The 23347-nt window shown below is 40.0% G+C and overlaps 1 protein-coding gene across 1 annotated transcript; it reads left to right on the top strand.

The window, feature by feature from the left end:
- The first annotated feature begins 1573 nt into the window (after nucleotides 1-1573).
- LOC137092541 (nuclear factor 7, ovary-like) lies at nucleotides 1574-21797 on the top strand. Its single transcript, XM_067456818.1, has 6 exons — nucleotides 1574-1969; nucleotides 5899-5994; nucleotides 6107-6337; nucleotides 6448-6470; nucleotides 6553-6671; nucleotides 21256-21797. The coding sequence occupies exons 1-6, from the start codon at nucleotides 1574-1576 to the stop codon at nucleotides 21795-21797; spliced, it is 1407 nt and encodes a 468-aa protein (XP_067312919.1).
- Nucleotides 21798-23347: the final 1550 nt, after the last annotated feature.

Genomic DNA, 23347 nt, shown 5'->3' with positions numbered 1-23347 from the left:
GGTCGATGCGAGGTGGCGGAAGCATTACCAGCGTAAAGAGAGAGGGGTGCCCCACTAAGGGGGATGCAGAGATGTCGCTGCATGTTTATATGGCCATTTCTGGTTGTTTAAATTATCAGCCCTCAGAAGCCCCCTAAACATGCAGGGCCCCAGCGTATTGGGTCTGATCCAGCTGTCATCCAAGCGGCAGTGTGTGTGTGTGTGTGTGTGTGTGTGTGTGTGTAGTTTGGCTATTTTATGTTTTTGCCAGAAGTGTCTTATGCTCATCAAGTCTGCATTTATTTCAACAAAATACAGAAAAAGTAGTAGCCTAATATTGTGAAATATAATATAATATTATGTTCTTTTAAACTTTTTATTAATCAAAAAATCTTGAAAAGAGTATCACAGCAGGTTATAAAAAATATTAAGCAGCACAGCTGAGTCCAACACTGACATTAAATCATTGAAATAGGCTACATTATTTCACTTCATGGAGGTGAGGAAACAATAATAACACGATACCGAGTCATTTAAAACATTTCCAGACATTTTGCATTTTAAATCACATCGCAGTGTTAAAATGTGAGAAAAGAACTTGAACAACTAGGGTCATATTTAAAGAAATCACAATATAATGAAAAAAATTGTTTTGCAAATGTTCTTTTTCTGAGCTCTACACATTGTTTACTGAATCACTTTATATATTCCTTAAGTATTATTGATTTGAAAAGTTTTAATCATAGAAAATGCATTAACGTTATCCTGTATGACATTTTGACTGGTGTTGACATGATTCTCAGTTTAACTGCTTTAAATGCATTGTTTATAATTTAGATTTCAGTCATAAGTAAAATAAATAAATAAATAAATACGTCCCATAAAAATAATAACTACTGTGATGTGCAGTTTTAAGCTAGGCCTATTTGAATTTTTTATCAGTTGAAAACCTTATTTGTCACTGGCCCACATCTATCTATCTATCTATCTATCTATCTATCTATCTATCTATCTATCTATCTATCTATCTATCTATCTATCTATCTATCTATCTATCTCTACTTCAAATACGTCTAACTTTAAACTTCAAACTACTTTAAACTAAATATATTTAAACTTTAAGCTTTTCAAACCTTTTCAAACTTTCTGATCGACTCTCTCCCAAGCCAACGTCAAGTTTTTCTCGACGACCTTTTTAATCTAGTAGTATAATCGTTTTTTTCAATGTCAATGAGAATGTGACGTATCCAGGAATGAGCGTGGCTTCTGACGTCACACTTGGATGTGGGCGGGGTTGGACGTCCACCGCAGGCTGCAGCGAGGGTCTCCAATGGCCGGCCCACCACTGGGTTTATGTCACAGCAGAAACGCCACCATATTACAAAACCGTTTACAGTCTTATTATATCTTGCTTTAATTTTTACTGAAAGCTAAAACGAGTCGGTATTGAGAAGAACAGAGGAGGACACATTATATTAGCATTTTTTAGTATTTCTTAATTAGATTTGTATTGTAATATCTAGTTACTTTTCCAAGCAAAGTTTAAAAAGTGAAAGTAAAATGTAAATTATTGGATCTTTTACAAGACGAGGGAATGGATTCAAAATCTTTGGAAGAGCTTTCTTGTCCTGTTTGCCTTGAAATCTTCAAGGATCCTGTTTTTCTGTCCTGTAGTCACAGTATTTGTAAAGAGTGTCTGCAACAGTTCTGGAAAACTCAGGAAACTCAGGAGTGTCCCGTCTGCAGGAGAAGATCCTCAAAAGATGAACCGCCATTTAATCTCACGTTAAAAAACTTGTGTGAATCGTTGATAAAGGAGAGAAATGAGAGGCGATCATCAGAGTCTGAGGAGATCTGCAGTTTACACAGTGAGAAACTCAAACTCTTCTGTCTGGAGGACAAACAGCCTGTGTGTGTCGTGTGCAGAGACTCAGAGAAACACACCAAACACACATTCAGACCCTTCAGTGAAGTGATTTCATCTTACAAGGTAAGACAAATGTCTCTCATTTCATGCTAAATACAGTGATAAACACGGTAATATTTGTGTATACAATAGAATAGTAGCCTATTTACTTTTGCTCAGACTAAATCTCCACGACTTACTACTGATATAAAATTCTCCACTAAGCTTCAACTGGTCTAATGTTCAGCACAAACATGTTTGGAAAAAATAGATATGTCATGGGTTATTCATATTTTTTCAAATGTGATTTATTACAAGACACACCAAAAGTGTTTGATACTAAAATACACTATATTGCCAAAAGTATTGGGCCGCTCCTTCAGATCCCCGAGTTCAGGTGTTCAGTCTCTTCATGGCCACAGGTGTATAACTCCAGCTCTCGGCCTGCAGACGCTTCTACACACATTAGTGTAAGAATGGGTCGCTCTCAGGAGCTCAGTGAACTCAAGCGTGGGGCCGTGATAGGTTGCCACCTGTGCAATAAGTCCATTCCTAACATTTCCTCACTACTAAATATTCCACGCTTCAAGCCTTACATCACCAAGTGCAATGCAAAGCATGGGATGCAGTGGAGTAAAGCAGCCGCCACTTAGGGCTGGGCGATATAGCCCCCCCCCCCCCCCCCCCCAAAAAAAAAAAAAAATCATATCCCGGTATTTTCTAAGTGTTTCGATTTGGATGAAGAAAAAAAAATCTGTTTAAAAAATTTCTTTAATAATAATTTTATTTCACATCCTGCCCAGTGATGTCCTAAAAACAATGTTGATATTGAAGACTATAAACAAATACAGTTCAAATGTAGGCTATGCAATATATTATATTAATCATTTTGTTTTTAAATTCACTAAACTATTTATTTTATTTTTTTAATATTTACTTTTAAAAGGCTCGTCCTCTCCTGACAGCAAAATGGACATATTTGCTGGACTTTCTAACATTTTCAGATGGAGAATATACATGTGAAATGTAAGTTATGCACTGAGGAAAGCACCTGTCGTGGAAATTCTCAATTGAGAATGAGATGTCGTCATGACACCACGCCCCGCCCCCAGAAATCACGACATCCTCCCCCTTCCGCCATTTTGGGAGGATGCCCGCCAGGTAGTGGAATCAGACAGAGAGTGGAGGAGAGATGTTCTGATGATTACGATGTACTTTATTTTACAAACTCAACGGAAAATGAAATTTTAATCCATCCAAGCCGACCTGAGAAAGCTCTGTAAACATACGCCATTATTTCACCACAGGGTGTCAGTCATCGTCTAGTGACCGCGATGCTGAAGTGTGTTGACACCTGATGAATACGATCTATTATTTATTTGTATTAAACAATTTGTTATTCTGTCATTTTTCATTTACTCCAAATTATTGTATGTAATTTACATTATAAATTATGCCCAAAATGCTGAATTAATATTCAGTGTAACTTAGGCCTATAGTTGGCTGTCATTTTCCTCTAACGTTGCATTTATTTAAGGCACATACCGAGCATTTATTCCACTTAAAGGCTGGACTAAAAGCACCAGCACACACAAGCGATCCTTTTTATTAGTCAAATTCCTCACGCCCTGACGAAACCTACCAATTCACAAGAGTAACAGAATGCATAACTGATATAAAAAATTGGATGAATAGTAATTTTCTGCAACTTAATTCAGATAAAACTGAATTTTTAATTATTGGACAGAAAAGCTCCACAAGTAGTAACCGAGAATACTGTCTAACACTTGATGACTGCTCTGTCAAGCCCTCGTCATCAGTGAGGAACCTGGGTGTGCTCTTTGATACCAATCTTTCATTTGAAAGCCACGTTTCTAGCATCTGTAAAACCGCATTCTATCATCTTAAAAATATATCTTAATTACGGCACATGCTTTCAATGCAAAATGCTGAACAGTTAGTACATGCGTTCATGAGCTCAAGGCTAGATTATTGTAATGCTCTACTGGGTGGTTGCCCTGCTCGCTTAATAAACAAACTCCAGCTAGTCCAAAATGCAGCAGCTAGAGTTCTTACTAGAACCAGGAAGTATGATCATATTAGTCCAGTTCTGTCAACACTGCACTGGCTCCCTATTAAACATTGCATACATTTTAAAATCTTGCTTATTACTTACAAAGCACTAAATAGTTTAGTTCCCCGGTACTTAAGCGAGCTCTTAACGCATTATACCCCATCACGTCGATTGCGGTCTCAAAACTCTGGCCAGTTGATAATACCTAGAATATTTAAATCAACTGCAGGCGGTCGATCATTTTCCTATTTAGCTCCTAAATTGTGGAATAGTCTTCCTAGCATTGTTCGGGAAGCAGATACACTCTGTCAGTTTAAATCTAGACTAAAAACACATCTCTTTACTATGGCATACACATAGAACATTTTTAACTTTCATTATTCAGATCAATTGACTGATTGTTAGGCTGCATTAACTAGGTCAGCCGGAACCGGGAACACTTCCCATAACACCTGATGTACTCGTTACATCATAAAAAGAGTCTCTCTGTTTATCCCGAGGTTTATCCCGGATCTGGGCCCTGTCCGGATCGGATGGTGGACCTGCCTGGACATGACCAGCTCATCCTGGAGTGTCTGCTGAGCCGTGTCAAATGTTGTCTCCGATTTTGCCTCACTGGCACGACATGCTCAAAACCCGTCTTCGGCGCAATAATTCCGATCTTTCATGTATTCATACTCTTGTGTAATCGACGCCCCATCCTAAATAAATCTGTCTCTTCCGTGATACCCTGAAAATTTTGAATAATCCGATCTAATATGATTTCTGACCTGTAAGGTTGCCAGAATAATAATCTTACACGGTGTGTTAACAGGCCAGAGGAGAACTGGCACCCCGACTGAGTCTGGTTTCTCCCAAGGTTTATTTTTCTCCATCACGCCCTGATGGAGTTTTGGTTCCTTGCCACTGTCGCCTTTGGCTTGGCTTGCTCAGTTGGGGACACTAAAAATATGATTAAAGTTATTCAACTTATTATACAAATAAAATATATGAATTAGGTCTTATTTAATTCTATAAACTATAATACTGATCTGCCAACATTGTCGCTCTATGATAAATTAAAATAAGCTGATAACATCACTGTTTACTCCAGTACGACTGTACAGCCAAATCTAATTCTGTTCAATATTATCCTGTTTGACACTGTGAAGCTGCTTTGACACAATCGTAATTGTAAAAGCGCTATATAAATAAAGTTGATTGATTGATTGATTGATTGAAATTCATTGAGAAATGTAAACGCAACAGGTATAAAATATGATGAGTACGAGAAAAACACTGTTACTGAGAGGACGGGCACTGGACTGCTGCAGGATAGTGGGGAGATTTGTTTATTAGTCAGAATGCACAGAAATATATATTTATAGAAACATTCCAGGAAGGTGCAAGGTAGTAATAACGAGTCTAAGTTAGATCTCTGTCCCATTCTGCTGCACTATAGCCAGTTATCTTGAAGCCCTTAATAAAAAGCGTGTGTCATGTTGAAGGCAAATTGTACCATGCACTTTCTCTGCATCAGCTCACTCAGCATACCAGCTATTTTCCAGATGCGCTCGTATCAATCTGCTGTATATCGATATAAACGGTATTGCCTCATTCCATGTTGTCTCTTAAAAATATATCGATATATTGTACAAACTCGATATACCGCTCAGCCCTAACGCCACTGGACCAATCACGCTTTTCTGTCTGGCAATCCCATGGACGATTCTGGCGGTTGCCAGGAGAATGGGACTTGCCTGACTGCATTGTGCCAAGTGTAAATTTTAGTAGAGGGTGGGGTAAAAACTTTTAGTTTATTATGGGGTGGGGTAAAAAACATTTGTTTGGAAAAAAACATGATTTCTTGATGTTCATCGTTTACAGTTTAAAAACTTCAAAAATATATGTCCTGCCTTATAGCTTCATTAGTTTGACAAATTTTCATCTTAACCTGTAGGAGGAATTTAATACAGCGCTGACGTCCTTACAAAACAAGCTCAAACATGGAGAAGAAATGAAAGGGGAGTGTGATGAAACAATCCAACACATCAAGGTGAGGATGTGTAAAGAGTTAAACACTCAACATTCACACACAGTTTATTATTGACATTAGTGGAGTGTGTGTACACACAGAGCTGACTGAAGTGAATGTGATGTGATTTCAGTCTCAAGCTGAGCACACAGAGCGTCAGATTAAAGAAGAGTTTGAGAAGCTTCATCAGTTTCTCAGAGACGAAGAAGAAGCTACAATCACTGCACTGAGGGAGGAAGAGGAGCAGAAGAAGCAGAGGATGAAGGAGAAGCTGAAGGAGATGAACACACACATCTCAGCTCTTTCACACACAATCAGAGACATGGAGGAGATGATGAAAGCCAATGACGTCTCGTTTCTAAAGGTGACCAATCAATCTGGCTTCATTCTTTGAGCATAAAACAACTTGAGACTCACTGACAATGAGAGTGTTTGATAAGATATTAACATCTTTTCAAACTCTATATTTTCCAGAACTTTAACGCCTCAATGGAAAGGTGAGTGAGCTGCTCGTATCTCTTCTCTCAGTGGATCTGAACTCAAATTCACTGCAGTTCTGACTCCTGAATGTTCCTCCAGAGTCCAGATCCCACAGCCGGATCCACGGATGAGTTCTGGAGCTTTGATTGATGTGTCCCGTTATCTGGGTAACCTGCGGTCCAGAGTCTGGAAGAAGATGCTGGAAACTGTCCAACACAGTGAGTCTCAGCAGATCTGACACCAGCGCAAAACATCCTTCAGATAGAAACACACACAACATTAACATCTGATAGAAATATATTTAATAATCACTCGAGTTTCTGAGTGAATCTGAACTGTATTTCAGAAGATCATCAGATCATACAGTGAACTCATAATGACTACAGAAGTCTGTTCCTCATGGTCTCTGCTTATGTATTAGGATACAATAGTGTTTATTGAATATGATATTAAACCTGAAGCCTCAATCCATTCTGACAGAAACTGACAGACCATTGTCATGATAGCAGGATTTATCTCTTTCCTTTAGTGTATGATATACAGAAAAATATACAGGTTTGTATTGAACATTTATGGAGCAACAGATTTTGTGTAAAAATAAATCATAAAAGTGGTTTATTTTATTAAAAAAATATGTAAAATGTATGAGGTGTAAATGTATGAGGTCGAATCGCAAGTAAGTCTATCCGAAATACTCTGTATTTGCTGTATTGCTTGGTGTATTAATTACTAGAAGGAAGTGTTAGGGGTTGACAGTTTTGACCCATAGACCAGATATGCAAAATGAAGACCAGGAGTCAGGATGTTCAATCATCGGAAAGAATTTTACTGAAGAATAGTTTGCAGTTTCATCAGTAGAGTCAGCTTCAGAGTCTCTCAGGGCGGTGTCAGGCCAGACTCTACTCTACACAAAATTACCACACCAGTTATACCAATTTCAAGGGCATGATTTACATCATTACAAACACGTGTAATATTACTGATTGGCATAAAGTCTAAACAATGTATCACGCGAGAATAGATAGGAGATGTTGTTGTTGTTGTTAATCAGGATGTATACATCAGACAACCCCAAGATTGGGGTAGTGTTGACTTCAGGGGAGTCCTAGAAAGACGCCAAGAGGTCTAGGGTGTGAGAAAAGCGGTCCAATACATTCCATAGACCTGCACAGAACATGTAACACACACACAAGACTCTAGGGCACATCTCTCCTCCAAGGTTAGCGCAGCAGTGAGCTTATCAACAGGACAAGATATCAACACCACATGACAAACACATCTCCAGAAAGAAAAGCATGACTAATGTCATCTACCTCATTCTATAAAGAAATATAAAGACAAAAATGTATTTCTATCAATGGGAAAAATCACACTATATAAATGGGAAGAAATCACAATTGGGAGACTCAAATCCTCCCACCCCTTCCTGTCCTGGGGTTACTAACAACAGGCAGGATTCACCTCTTGGAAGTTCTAACTTTCTCTCCAAGGCCCTGTTGGTCAGGACCCAGAGATAGAGGTCAGGCTATCTATGTCAAGGCATATAGATAGGGGTCAGACTGTCTGTTTCAGACCGTCTCTGGAAAGCAAATTAGACACCATACAGCAGACATAGAGTCAAAATCATATTAAATAATAGTTATGTGTATTAATGATCACATAAAATTGATTGTCAATAATTCATTATTTTGAAAGGATAATAACTGATTATTTAATTCATGAGGTTATTAAAAATCATTCAAAAGGATAAGATGCATATGATGAAGATGCATATGATGAAGAGGCAAGGGTGTTGGCCCACTCCCCCCTTCAATCCCCCGTTTTAAGACCAATGTGGGGTCCAATACCACCACGTCTGGTCTACAAGTGAGGTCTCTATGGAAGGTTGAGTGGTGACTCATGCTTCCCTGACGGGTCACACTTGTCTCTTCACCTCATCACATGCTGGCCACTAAAAAGACCAGTCCCCATTCCGAGGCTCTCACACCTTCCACTCACATTAGAGGTACAACATGTTTCTTTGTCAGGTCGCTTCTCATATTGTTCGTTAGTGTCAGCATCCTCCTGTCCTCCTCGGCAGGATTCAGCTTGCTCTTCGGCAAGAGGACCTGCACAGATAGAGAAGACTAAAACGAACACACACATCCAAACAGTTATGTCAATGGTTAGTTTGAGCATGTGCAGATGCATCAAGGCAGTTGCATCTGCAGTGCAGTTCTTCAACTGGAAAGCCTCTACCCATCTGGAGAACAAATCAACAATCATTAAGATGTATGAAAAGCCCCCACTAGGGGATAGTGGCCCTATGAAGTCAATCTGAAGATGGGTCCATGGACCCTGGGGACATGGGGCGTGACCTAAGGGGATATTTAGCTTAGCTGAAGAATTAACCTTAAAGCAAACTAAACATCTGCAAAAATCCCTGCACGAAGCTCTCATCTCTGGCCACCACCATGTTTTAGAAATCATTGCATATGGTTTCTCAGGCCCAGCATGTGCCAACCCTTGATATAACGACAGGAGCTCGGTTTATGCAGAAACAGGGCAGACAAAACGTTCATTGAATTTCCAAAGTCCATCTGAGTTCATCAGTGCACCAAGTTTTGTCCATTGCTCTGTTTCTTCAGGATCTTTATCCTGTGCATAAATGTCTCGGGGTGGCTCACTCTCCTGGGGAGAGATAGCCATTACACTCACGCATGTCTCTGTCTGTTGTGCAGCCAGCCTGGCAGCAGCATCTGCAGCTTGGTTGCCCTTGGATTCTGGGGTGTTATCAGTAGAGTGTCCTGTTCTTTTGATAACAGCTCCTTCTGCAGGAAACTCACAGGCAGACATGAGTTTTGTACCTGCTTTTGATGAGAGATGGGTAGACCAGGGGTGGTAGGGAACCCCCGTTGTTTCCACACAGGTCCGAAATCATGGACCGTCCTGAAGGCCTTGCCGTATTGAAGTGTACGCATGAGAGTGACCAGATCTGCCATCTGAGCCCCTCCCCCTGAAAGAGAGTCACATTCAACAGCCTCATAATGTTCGTTTACCACAGCCCAGCCTGTGGAGCATTGTCCTTGTTCATGAAAACTGGACCTGTCAACAAACAAGTTCATGGCATCAGATAATGGTTCGACCTGGAGAGGGCTCTGGCTGTCGTTCTCGATCAGATGGACACAGTTGTGGGCAGTTCCTTCTTCTGGAAGCAAGGAGGCAGGGTTTACAGCATTTTCATTGTCAATTTGAATTTCCACATTCTTACTCAGAAGAGTTTCCCCCTTTGCTCGTCTTTGATTTAAAATAGAGCTCAAGCAAGTGTTTGTCAATAACTTCAAAATCTGATGTCTTGTGTGCAGTATCACCTTTTGATGTGTCACAATGTCCTCTGTGGTTTCCACAGCCCATTTTGCACAGTCACATGTCAGCAGGCAGGGGTGCTGACCTGCCATAGAAACAGGAATAGGAGCAGAATAATATCCTACCATTCCGTAGGAATTTCGGCCTGGAACTCTCTGGCCAAGGGCAGCGGAGTATGATCGGGTTCCCACCCATGTCCACAGGTGAAAAGGTTGGCTGCTGTCAGCATGTCTCAGTGCTGGGGAGGAAGTTAGAGTCGCATTGATACTCACGAACGCCTCCTCCATCTCCTCCATCCAGTCGATCAGGTCGGATCCAGGTTTTCCCCCTTTAAGAGATTCTGTGAGGGGTTTAGACAGTTCAGTGTATTCAGGAACATACTGGCGGCAGTAATTCAGAAGATCCATTACCTGCCTTAGACCAGTAACCATGTTTGGCTTTGGAAGTTCGACAATGGCTTTGGCTCTTTCTGGAGTGATTCGTTGGTCGTGCACCCCGACAATCTGCCCTAAATAAGTCACTTCGGGCAGTGCCAGCTGTGCCTTTTTCAAGTTGGCTTTGAATCCCCCGTCTTTCAGGGCATTCAAAACAGTTTGTACAGCAGTTAAATGTTTGAATTTGCTTGGGCTGGCAATCAAAATGTCATCCACATATTGTAGGACAAACGATCCATCATTTTCAACAGTCTTTCTTACCGGATCAATGAAGGATGCCAGTACCTGATGAAACAGGGTTGTAGAGTTGCAGAATCCTTGTGGCAAACGGCACCATGTTCATTGGCGACCCCTGCAGGTGAAAGCAAACTTTTCTGGGTCCTCCTTGGCTAGAGGGCAAGTCCAGAAAGTGTTAGAAATATCCAGTGCAGTGAAATAACAGTGTTCAGACCCTATTTCATAAAGGATCGTGGTAGGGTTCGTGACGAGGGGGTGCATCTTTTCAGAAGCTGCATTTAACGCGGTGAAGTCTGTTGTGAGACCCCAAGAGTTGTCGCTCTTTTTCACGGACCATATCGGTGAATTTGTCGGAGAGGTTCATGGTATTATGATACCCCGTTTGCATAATTTGTCTACCCCACTCTTCGCAAACTCTCGAGCCTCATTTCTTAAAGGGTATTGTCGTTTGGCTACATGCATGGGTCCTGGGATGCTCAGTGGCTGAACTTGGGCAAGCTCACAATCAAATGTATCTTTTACCCAAACATCAGGAAATTTTGAAATCAAAAACTTCCACTCAGGTTGAGTTTCAGTCTCTTTGTCAACATCAGTCACTGTGCATCTCTGTTTACAATGGTGGCCAGATTGAGATAAGGGAAGCACGTTCAGGCTGCCTGTGGCAGATTCAAGGACAATGGAGCTATCACAATCTTCAGGCTTACAGTTTACAGCACAGTAAGTTTCATAGGCTATGCGAAAATGGTCAGCATATTCTAAAGGGCTTTCCCCTACTCTCTGTTTGGCCTGGGTTACACTGGTCCAGGGGTATGACCCCTGACCTAACAGTTCTTCAACCTCATACTTGTAAGTGGAGTAGGCCTCGCAGTACTCAGTCCAGTCTGAAGGAACGAAGGGGTGGGGTCTAATTGTTTGTACAGCTTTCAGTTTACTGGTAGGAATTAATCCTTCCACCAGTGCTTGTATGTCAGCAATGCCCAGATTTTGTTGTCTGGCAATGGCTTCTATCTTATCCCATAAACCTTTATTTGGGCTGTACAGTTTGAAAGGTTCTATCCCCGCAAGCAAACTATTTTTCTCAGCTGCGGTTAGTCTGGTCAATGACCCATATTCATGCCCAGCCCCCATTTCAGTGTTCTGGTCGTCCAGTGTTGGGGCGGCAAAGACTGTTTTTCTGGGTTTATATGCCTCAACAGAGGACAATCTGATATTCTTGACCTCTGTGGTTAATTTACTTTTTGCTTGTGCGGAAAGAACCTCTGGGTTGTACGGGGGAGGGATTTCAACCTGTGCATTCAATATTGGGCGTGCCGTTTCATGCGGTCCCTCCTCTCTGTTATCAGGAAGTGGGGCGGATCCCTGAGTGGGGGCCACCTGCACTTCCTGGTAAGAGTCAGTCGGGATAGAGGGAGGAAGAGACTTGGCAGCATTTTCTATTTTGTCACAAAACTTTCCCAGCCCCTTATTAAAACCTCCCTGATCATGGCCCACCTGCACTTCCTTTAATTTTGCTATTCTGTCACGTGCATCCAGGTCGTACCACTCGAAACAGATTTACTACACTTTTCAGAAAAGCTAAGGCTGAATTTTATTTATCTGAAACCACAGAGAATCTAAATGACCCAAAAAAGTTTTGGAAAACTGTTAAGTCGTTATCTACATCGACTAAACCAACAGGTTTACCATTATCTATAGTTAAGAATGGTGTGTCTATATCTGACAAAGTAGAAATGTTAAATTGTTTTAATGAGCATTTTGTATCATCTGGGTGCTTGTTTAATTCTGTTGCCCCAATAGTTTCGGAGTCGATAAATGATACTTTTTTTACTGCCAAAACTTTCAATTTTAACCTTTTCTCTGTTGCTGATGTTCATAAAGCCCTGAAACAATTAAATCCTCGAAAACCTGCTGGCCCAGATCACTTAGAGCCTTTCTTTTTAAAATTAGCTGCAGATATCCTAGCTGAACCTCTGACGCATCTTTTTAATCTTTCACTAGTCACAAACAAAATTCCAAAGGTTTGGAAGTCTGCATATGTTTTACCACTTTTGAAAGGAGGTGACCCTACCTTGCCAGATAATTACAGACCCATTTCCAAACTCTCAGCGTTGGCCAAAGTATTGGAATCTTTGGTTGGTGAACAGGTGAAGGAGTATTTAAATGCTCAGTCAATTTTATCTAAGTATCAATCTGGGTTTAGGAAAAAACACAGCACTACCACTGCTGCTATAAAAGTAATTAATGACATAGTCAAAGCGCTGGATGAAAAGAAACACTGTGTATCACTGTTTATTGATTTGTCCAAGGCTTTTGACACAGTAGACCATAGCATACTAGTTCAGAGACTGATCAGTATAGGCATGTCTCAGCACTCTGTGGGCTGGTTTATCAACTACCTCGCTGACAGGACTCAAGCTACGCAAGTTGATGGCCTAATGTCAAACTATGTATCTATCTGTAAAGGGGTTCCACAGGGCTCCATTCTTGGGCCACTTTTATTCACCATTTATATAAACTGTATAGGGGAAAATGTCCAACATGCATTTTTCCATTTTTATGCGGATGATACAGTTATTTATTGTTTTGCAACTACCATTAAGAAGGCGTATGAATGCTTGCAAACTGCTTTCAATAGAGTGCAAGCTCAGCTTTATCAATTAAAGCTTGTGCTTAATGCAGAGAAGACCAAAGTAATGGTCTTTTCAAACGCAAGGAAATTGGAAAATGAGCCAGACCTGAATATTGTTACTGATCAGGGTAATAAACTTGAGGTAGTTTCATCTTATAAATATTTAGGATTTTTAATTGATGATGACCTTTCTTTTAAGCTTCATTTACAGAATCTAGTGAAAAAGTTGAAACTGAAGCTAGGTTTTTTCTTTAGAAACAAATCTTGTTTTACTTTTTCTGCCAGAAAAAGGCTAGTCCATGCCACATTTCTATCTATGATTGATTATGGTGATCTGCTGTATATGAATGCTCCATCAAAGTATCTTCAGATGTTGGATTCTGTGTTTCATGGCGCTTTAAGATTTATCTCGAATTGTAGACCCCTCACTCATCACTGTACACTTTACTCCTCGGTGAATTTGCCCTCTTTGTCAAGTCGCCGGCTTACTCACCTTTATATCTTTATATATAAGGGTATCATAGGCAGGCTACCAGGTTACATATCTGATTTACTTTCTTTTACACAGAGTACTTATGGTTTACGGTCCCAGAAAATTATTTCATTGAATGTACCTAAAGCCAGGACTGAGATGTTCAAAAAAGCTTTCATGTTTGTTGCACCTTCAAATTGGAATAACCTACAGAAAATACTCAAACTACAGAGTCTAATTTCCTTAAATGAGTTTAAAGGTTATGTTAAATCTATAGAACATGACTCAATCCACACATGCAAATGTTTTACTTAATGTCATTTTTATTTAATTGAAATGCACTTGACTTTTGTGTTTTTGTGATTGTATGTTTTAATTTGTACTGCTATCTTGGCCAGGTCTCTCTTGAAAAAGAGATTCTATATCTCAATGAGACTAACCTGGTTAAATAAAGGTTAAAAAAAAAAAAAAAAAAAAAAAAAAAAAAAAAAAAAATTAGCCCCATTAGGAATTGATTTTATTGGTACGCCTCCCATTTTACAGTGAGCACAAACGGCTATAAATTTGGGTTTATCTGACGCCTATTCGGTTTCTAAACAATCTTTTCTTGATCACAAAAAAGGTTTTTAGCAACGTAAGGCAATGAATCTTATTTTTATCCTCAAATTAGTTTTTAACCTGATAACCGTCACGAGGACGGTGACGCACTGAAACTCTCTTTGCTTAAATTAGCTCAAAATTACTATCAGATGTAAGTAATTACCTTGACAAACTATACATCATTAAAAAGATCTAAGACTAAAGTTTAATTTTGTTACTTCTGTTTTATTCTCAAAGTCTTATAATGACCGTAATGTGTTAATATGTGCCAGGAGTTATGAATATGATCTTGGGCGTCGCTACCTTTTGATTGTAATATGCGCGTCATTTGCTCCCATTCATAAAATACTCCTCTTTGGTCGTCATGAAGACACTCGACAAAACAACTTCCCTCAGGGTTTTTACTTCAAATGTGTGCAGATGTGGAGAAATATTGATAGATTCTCACATGTTTGAGTCAAATTTCTATACAGAGAAGTATTATTTATTCAATCTTTATCCAAAATCCGCGGATGTGTGATTATGAGCGCAGTAGACTGTGATATGCTGTGTTTTCAATTCATTCTGGCAGCCGGAGGGCGCTGGAAAGCTGTACTACTGAAAATGCACCTCATGTGGAACACATGAAGAACAGACACACCATGTGACATTCAGGAAGTATCTGACATTACCAAAACAACTTCCCTGAGATCGTTATATCGCTATTTTATGCAGATAGACACGTTTTAAGACAATAAACACACAATCGCGGCAATATATGGTTGGTCTGTGTTCTTTATGCCATGTTGGGTGGTTTCATAATAGATGATATTTATAATGCAATGCTATTCCACATAGCTTTTAGCATTGTATATTTTCTGTCAGATTTTTTGACCCGAAGCTATATGAGATCACATATTGTTATATAAAACACTCGACTTATAAATTATAAAGTGATATGAAGCAAGTTTTGAATAAAACATGATTTTAATCGTATAAATTGTTGTTTTGCTGGTGTGCTAAGCTAACATGCTAGCTTGCCCTAGATGCACCTGCCACTGAGTAAATACTTTATTTTTATGAACATTTTCTAAATGTAAAACTACTGAAATGCTTATTTGGACGAAATGCATTCAATAGAGTCTCAGTGAGGGTAAAGTGAGAGGTTTGATTTAGAAATGAGGTTTGAATAGAACAGTTTGAATAGAGAATCGTTAGTAATTATAATGCAGACAAAAGAATAATAATTAGAGCCATAACCAGTCCGCAGAAGTGTGAATGTGTGTTGGGGAGACAAACTGAATGGGGCAGTTAATTTGCACCTCTAAACAATAGAGGCAAAATAGAATGAAAGCTGAGAAGACATGGCAATAAACATCAGTTGATATTTTAGAGATATCTCAAAATAAAATCACATGAAACGATCTTGTAAAACGTTTAATAAAATTCAGAGTTTTAGACTGATCATCTTCAGATCTGAAATATAACATGGTCAGACTTGTGGCTTTAGCTGTAGTGCATTTCTAGATTTCTCCAAGGCCCACTTCAATTTTATTTTCATAAAGATATTTCATACAATAAATTTCTAATAACTTTACAAAACTTTGAAGCTTATTATAGCTTTTTTTTATTATAAAAAATATTATCATTTTGACTTTACAGTAAACTGCCAGGTGTCTGCTTTCAAATGAGACCATAATCATGCTTTTAGTGCAAAGGATTCACAAACTGTATTTGTTTTAGTCTGAGTATACATTTCTTAGGATTTTTTCACAATTTAGAAATCAGCTTAACAGGTTAATAGAATAGAAGTGAGTTCTACTCATGAAACCACAAAGTACCTTTTTACTCCTGGTCACATATTCTGGTCCTTACCAATTTGGGTCTTATTTTATTCTACACGGTTTCGTTCCAGATGCATCCCTGGCAAACAACTCCTGAATCTATTTTATTTGTTCGAGTTCGGGGTACCCCTGTCTGAAGGAAGAGAGAGAGCAGGTTTGCAATGCCCCCTGGACCGTGTGACCGTCTCTTAAGACTCTAATTCAGACAAACAGATCACAGACCAGAGAGACGTGCCCCTGTAGAGGTGGTGCTACACCAGTGGCCCCCAATGGGCTCTCCCCTGTATTAGACACGTGTCTTGCGCTGTCTGCTACGCATTAGCCGTTGCCCGTAGTAACGTGGCGTGCTATCAGCGACCTTCTTATACCCTCATGCTGTTCCCAAAAAACAATCACTTAGTATAATTAATCCCCATTCCTATCGAAATGAAGCTCTCTTGCTCCCCGTACCCAATCTCCTCCAGTCAGACAGTCCTAACCAAAACAATAAAATAAATAAATACTACCTTATTTGTTGTTTTGCCAGGGGTGTCACCAAGGAATTATTGCCCGCATTCTCCACCAAAAACTGTTAGGGGTTGACAGTTTTGACCCATAGACCAGATATGCGAAATGAAGACCAGGAGTCAGGATGTTCAATCATCGGAAAGAATTTTACTGAAGAATAGTTTGCAGTTTCGTCAGTAGAGTCAGCTTCAGAGTCTCTCAGGGCGGTGTCAGGCCAGACTCTACTCTACACAAAATTACCACACCAGTTATACCAATTTCAAGGGCATGATTTACATCATTACAAACACGTGTAATATTACTGATTGGCATAAAGTCTAAACAATGGGTCACGCGAGAATAGATAGGAGATGTTGTTGTTGTTGTTGTTAATCAGGATGTATACATCAGACAACCCCAAGATTGGGGTAGTGTTGAATTCAGGGGAGTCCTAGAAAGACGCCAAGAGGTCTAGGGTGTGAGAAAAGCGGTCCAATACATTCCATAGACCTGCACAGAACATGTAACACACACAAACACAAGACTCTAGGGCACATCTCTCCTCCAAGGTTAGCGCAGCAGTGAGCTTATCAACAGGACAAGATATCAACACCACATGACAAACACATCTCCAGAAAGAAAAGCGTGACTAATGTCATATACCTCATTCTATAAAGAAATATAAAGACAAAAATGTATTTCTATCAATGGGAAAAATCACACTATATAAATGGGAAGAAATCACAATTGGGAGACTCAAATCCTCCCACCCCTTCCTGTCCTGGGGTTACTAACAACAGGCAGGATTCACCTCTTGGAAGTTCTAACTTTCTCTCCAAGGCCCTGTTGGTCAGGACCCAGAGATAGAGGTCAGGCTATCTATGTCAAGGCATATAGATAGGGGTCAGACTGTCTGTTTCAGACCGTCTCTGGAAAGCAAATTAGACACCATACAGCAGACATAGAGTCAAAATCATATTAAATAACAGTTATGTGTATTAATGATCACATAAAATTGATTGTCAATAATTCATTATTTTGAAAGGATAATAACTGATTATTTAATTCATGAGGTTATTAAAAATCATTCAAAAGGATAAGATGCATATGATGAAGTTGCATATGATGAAGAGGCAAGGGTGTCGGCCCACTCCCCCCTTCAGAAGATACATTTCGTTTCTGCACTTATTCTTTTTATTCATAACTTTGTTCCGGGAGCTACTCACAAATTGCACTTTAACCAGGGCAGTTTGAAGCGCGCTGTACGCAATTGCCAGCCGTTATTAAATAATAATTGTTGGCTTTTAGCACAGGTAGTGAGTGATAGTTTGGTTTCGATTTGAGTCGTTGGCAGACCGCTGCGTTGATTAATCTTTGGGATAATTATAAGGGCGGACTGTATATTTAAAGCAGAGCAAGTTAGCCGGCCATTAGGTCAATTGGGCACCTTTGTTGAGGAACTAGATGTGCTGCTATCCTCATTCCCTGAGGATGGCAGCTCACTTGTAATCCTTGGTGATTTCAACATCCACCTGGACAAACCGTATGCTACAGATTTTCACTCCCTTCTATCCTCATTCGATCTCAAACTTCTTACTACCTCACACACACACAAATCTGGCAACCAACTTGACCTTATCTCCATACGCAACTGCACTACAGAAAACACTTTGGTCAAACCCTTACACTTCTCTGATTATTACTTCATCACATTTAATCTACATCTCACTACTCATATGCTTCCACCTCCTCTACCAGTTAGTTTCAGACGAAACCTGCGTTCTCTTTCTCCCTCTCACCTCTCCTCCGTTGTGTCATTCTCTCTTCCGTCACCCACACAATTCTCCTCTATGGATGTCAACACTGCAACAGACACTTTATGTTCCACTTTAACCTCTTGTCTAGATACTATCTGCCCTCTGTCTTCTAGGCCAGCTCGCGCTACTCCCTCTAACCCTTGGTTATCTGATGTTCTTCGTGAACACCGGACCAAACTTAGGGCAGCAGAGAGAAAATGGCGCAAATCAAACGACCCATCTGACCTGAGTAAGTACCAATCTCTGCTCATTTCCTTCTCACAGGACGTCCATACAGCTAAATCCTCATATTTACACAACAAAATCAACAGCACCTCAGACTCACGCACACTTTTCAGAACTTTCACCTCTCTTCTCTGTCCCCCTCCACCACCTCCCGCAACCTCTCTTTCTGCAGACGATCTTGCCAATTTTTTCACACAAAAAACCACACTCATCAGCAGTCAGTTCACACCTCCACACAGACACACTTTTGAATCAGCCACATCCACAGCCAAACATCTTCTCTCCTCCTTCTCTACACTCACTGAGGACGAAGTATCTCAGCTTCTCCTCTCCATCCATCCCACTACCTGCCCTCTAGATCCCATCCCCTCACATCTCCTACAAGCCATCTCCCCTACACTCTTACCAGCACTCACACACATCATCAACACATCTCTCTCCACCGGCATCTTCCCCACCACTTTCAAGCAGGCTCGGGTAACCCACTGCTTAAAAAACCCACATTAGACACATCACTTGTAGAGAACTACAGACCTGTTTCTCTCCTACCATTCATTGCGAAAACACTTGAAAGAGTTGTTTTCAACCAGGTCTCATCTTTCCTCTCACAGTCCAATCAACTGGACGTAAACCAGTCAGGCTTCAAAAAGGGCCACTCAACTGAGACGGCATTATTGTCAGTTACTGAAGCCCTGCGGCTGGCTAAAGCGGCATCCAAATCATCAGTCTTCATCCTCCTTGATCTATCTGCTGCCTTTGACACTGTGAATCATCAGATTCTTCTGTCCACCCTCTCATCACTGGGCATCACAGGGACTCCTCTCCACTGGTTTGAGTCCTATCTGACAGGTAGGTCTTTTAAGGTTGCCTGGAGAGGAGAGGTATCCAAAACACATCAACTGACCACGGGGGTTCCTCAGGGCTCAGTGCTTGGACCTCTCCTCTTCTCCATTTACACTACATCGCTGGGACCCATTATTCAGGCACATGGTCTCTCATATCATTGCTATGCTGATGACACACAGCTCTACCTCTCATTTCAACCAGATGATCCGACAGAAGCTGCACGAATCTCAAGCTGTCTGGCGGACATCTCAGCATGGATGAAAAAACATCACCTGCAGCTCAATCTAGCAAAGACTGAGCTGCTTGTTTTCCCTGCTAATCCCACCATACAACACTATTTTACCATCCAGCTAGGTTCATCTCTGATTACTCCTTCAGGGTCGGTCAGAAATCTTGAAGTAATCTTTGATGGCCAGCTGTCCTTCAAAGACCACATCTCGAAGACGGCTCGGTCATGCAGGTTTGCATTGCACAACATCAGGAAAATCAGACCGTTCCTTACGGAGCATGCAACACAGCTTCTTGTCCAAGCCCTGGTCATTTCTAGACTTGACTATTGCAATGCGCTTCTGGCTGGACTTCCATCTTGTGCAATCAAACCGCTGCAAATGATCCAGAACGCTGCAGCGCGTCTCGTATTCAATGAGCCCAAAAGGGCTCATGTCACACCTCTATTCATCTCTCTACATTGGCTACCACTCGCTGCTCGGATCCAAATTCAAAGCCCTGACTCTTGCTTATGGATCTTCCACAAGCGCAGCACCAGCATACTTCAACTCACTCCTACGCATCTACACACCCACCAGAAGCCTTCGCTCAGCTAATGAGCTTGTGGAGGCATGAAATCCCTTTCTAGAACTTTTTCTTTCATTGTTCCTGGTTGGTGGAACGATCTTCCGTCCTCCATACGCACAACAGAATCACTCGCTTCATTCAAAAGAAAGGTAAAAACTCATCTCTTCCGTGAGCACTTAATCTTACATTAAAAAAAAAAAAAACTTTCTGAATAAAATAATTAATTTTTGATTAATAAATATGCTGTCATTAAAATATCTTAATATAGGAATATATCTGAAAAATATAGAAACAAAATTAGTAAATAAGTAAAGAAATAAGTAAAGATTCTGAAAGCATTGAAGGAGATCCCATAATAATTTAATATATATTTACAGTAATAACAATAACTTATATTTTATTATAATATGATGTTTTTAAATATGATGGTTTCATTATAAATATGGTGATTATCTCTAAGGTGGACACACAGCTTTATATATGAAAATTATCATCTGAATCTAACCGTCATGTCAACAAATGGAAAAGTCAGCAGCTGTTTATTATCATGTTAAATATGGTGCCTTTACCCCAAATACCATACTTTTACATATTCCACCATTACTGAAAAACTGTTGCTTTAATTACCTTGAACAAAACTGACAACATTAACAATAATAATAATATTAAATTATAATAATTATAGCGCCTTGTATTTGCTACTTAAATCTTTTTAAAAACATCAAATATTAGATCAAATGAGCGCAGGATCAACTTTGCGCTGCTGCCTGAGATCGCCTCAAAGATCAGACGAATCTCCACGAGCATCTCGAAAAGCGCATGTTTTGGAAAGTGCTGAGGCAAGTTTTTGTGTCATCTAATGGTTTAGAGGAAAATAAAATCAAAGAGCCTTTAGCCCCGTTATACCCAACATGTATTAGGATACAATAGTGTTTATTGAATATGATATTAAACCTGAAGCCTCAATCCATTCTGACAGAAACTGACAGACCATTGTCATGATAGCAGGATTTATAGAAAGTCTTTATATGTGTTTTATATTTACATTTCTGATCATATTTCATCCTGTAATCTGATGTTCTTCTCTTTGCAGCTCCGTTGACTCTAGATCCAAACACAGCACATCCTCATCTCACATTCTCGTCTGATCTGACCAGTGTGTCGTTCAGTGATGGAGATAAAACACTTCCTGATAATCCAGAGAGGTTTGACAAGTGTCTGTGTGTCCTGGGATCTGAGGGCTTTAATTCAGGAACACACTGCTGGGATGTGGAGGTCGGTGACAGTACAGTCTGGAGTCTTGGAATAACCACAGCATCAAACCAGAGGAAGGGAGAGGATTTCTTCAAGTCTAATGTCTGGTTTGTGGGGTACTGGAACAGCAAATACTTCTCTCAATCCCCAGATCAACCCGGCACTGCCTTTCCTGTTGAAGTGAATCCTCAGCGTGTGAGAGTTCAGCTGGACTATGACAGAGGAACAGTGTCATTCTCTGATCCTGTAACTAACACACATTTACGCACATTCAGGACGTCCTTCACTGAGACTGTCTTTCCATACTTATGTAATGGCTGCACAACTCCTCTGAGGATCTTACCAGTTAAACTGATTATTACAGCAGAAAATCACAGTTAAATCTGATTCTGCTTCCAGATCAATGGGTTGCTGACATGACAAGATAAAAATTTAAATAATTAGTCATAATTTAAAATGCAGTGAATGGTTAAACATTTTTTTGTCTTATGGACCTGTTGTTATAAAAACTGCTTTGTCTTTTGATTCTTTACATTTTTGAGCCGTGGTGTGACCGTCTCAAGCATGGGTCAGAAAACTACAACTTTTATAAAAATATATGAACTGAATTTAGAAATGCTTGGCTGTGTTTAATAAACTAAATGTATTTTTGAAATGAAGACGGCGTTTGGAGTGGAGTGTGTGTTAAATAATCACTGTTCCCTGAATCAACGGCTTAATACAAGAGGTCGACCTAACGGCCGTTTCACACCGCAAGCGTGAGCAGCGCGTATTTTTTTCGGCGCCCATGTTAATCAATGAGTGTATTCACACCGGGAGCAGGAGCAGCGCGTGAGCGTCGAGCAGGAGCGTCGCGTGAGCAGCAGTGAAGCGGGGGTTTCGGCAGCGAGCCTATTTTTGCTGCTCTGCTGACGCTCCTGACGCTCAATTAAAGTGAAAGCACACTTTTAAATGACAAAATAAATGTGATTTCACACAAAAAGTGCCTAAAATGCACACAGGAAGCACGTGTAGTGTATTTGAACAATAACTGGAGTATGTCAGAGAAGAAAACGAAGAATAAAAAATATCTGTGGAAGATTTTAGCAATTTAAACTTGTTTTGATTATTCAGTTTGGGTGAAAGTACGGTTATGATTATAAAAAATAAAGTAAACTAGCCAGAAAATATAATAAACTTTCGTTTAGTTTAGTATTTAATACTCAGACAGGTAAAGGCTCTCGGTCTGCAGCTGCAGTCACGGTGTAAAGCGAAAGCACACTTTTGATGGACAAAATAAAAATAATACCACAAAAGCGCTCAAAATGCACACAAGAAGCACATGTGGTGTGTTTTAACAATAACTGGAGTGTCATTAAAGAAAACGAAGAATAATAATCATCTGTAGAAGATTTACCCATTTAAACTTGTTTTAATTATTCATTTTGGGTGAAAGTAATATAAAAAGTAAAGTAAACTAGCCAGAAAATATAATAATTAATTTTAGTTTAGTATTTAATACTCAGACAGGTATAGGCTCTATCATTGTGGGAGCCGCTGCTGTGACGCTGCACCAACGCTTCCAGTGTGAATACTCTCGCGCGTCTGCAGCTGCAGTCACGGTGTAGTTACGCTGAAGTGCTGCTCACGCTTGCGGTGTGAAACAGGCGTAAGAGCTCACTGTAAAAAAAAAAACATAACATTTACGGTAAAAAACGGCAGCTGTGGTCGCACCAGAACTACACATATATAACTGAATAACTGAAATACAGTTAGTTGCTGTAAATTTAACTTAAATCTACAGCAAATAACTGTATTTCATTGGCTGAAATAATGTTGAATTACCAACCTATTGAAATGATATACACTGACAACCAATCACAGTGGAGATGAGAGTCACATGACGAATCAAAGCTTTGAGGACAACATTAATAAACAGGTGTCATTCACAC

Source organism: Pseudorasbora parva, chromosome 11, assembly GCF_024679245.1.
Source record: "Pseudorasbora parva isolate DD20220531a chromosome 11, ASM2467924v1, whole genome shotgun sequence".
Classification (NCBI taxonomy): Eukaryota; Metazoa; Chordata; class Actinopteri; order Cypriniformes; family Gobionidae; genus Pseudorasbora; species Pseudorasbora parva.
Note: the sequence above shows the minus strand (reverse complement) of the source record. Positions and strands in the feature narration are given on the sequence as shown.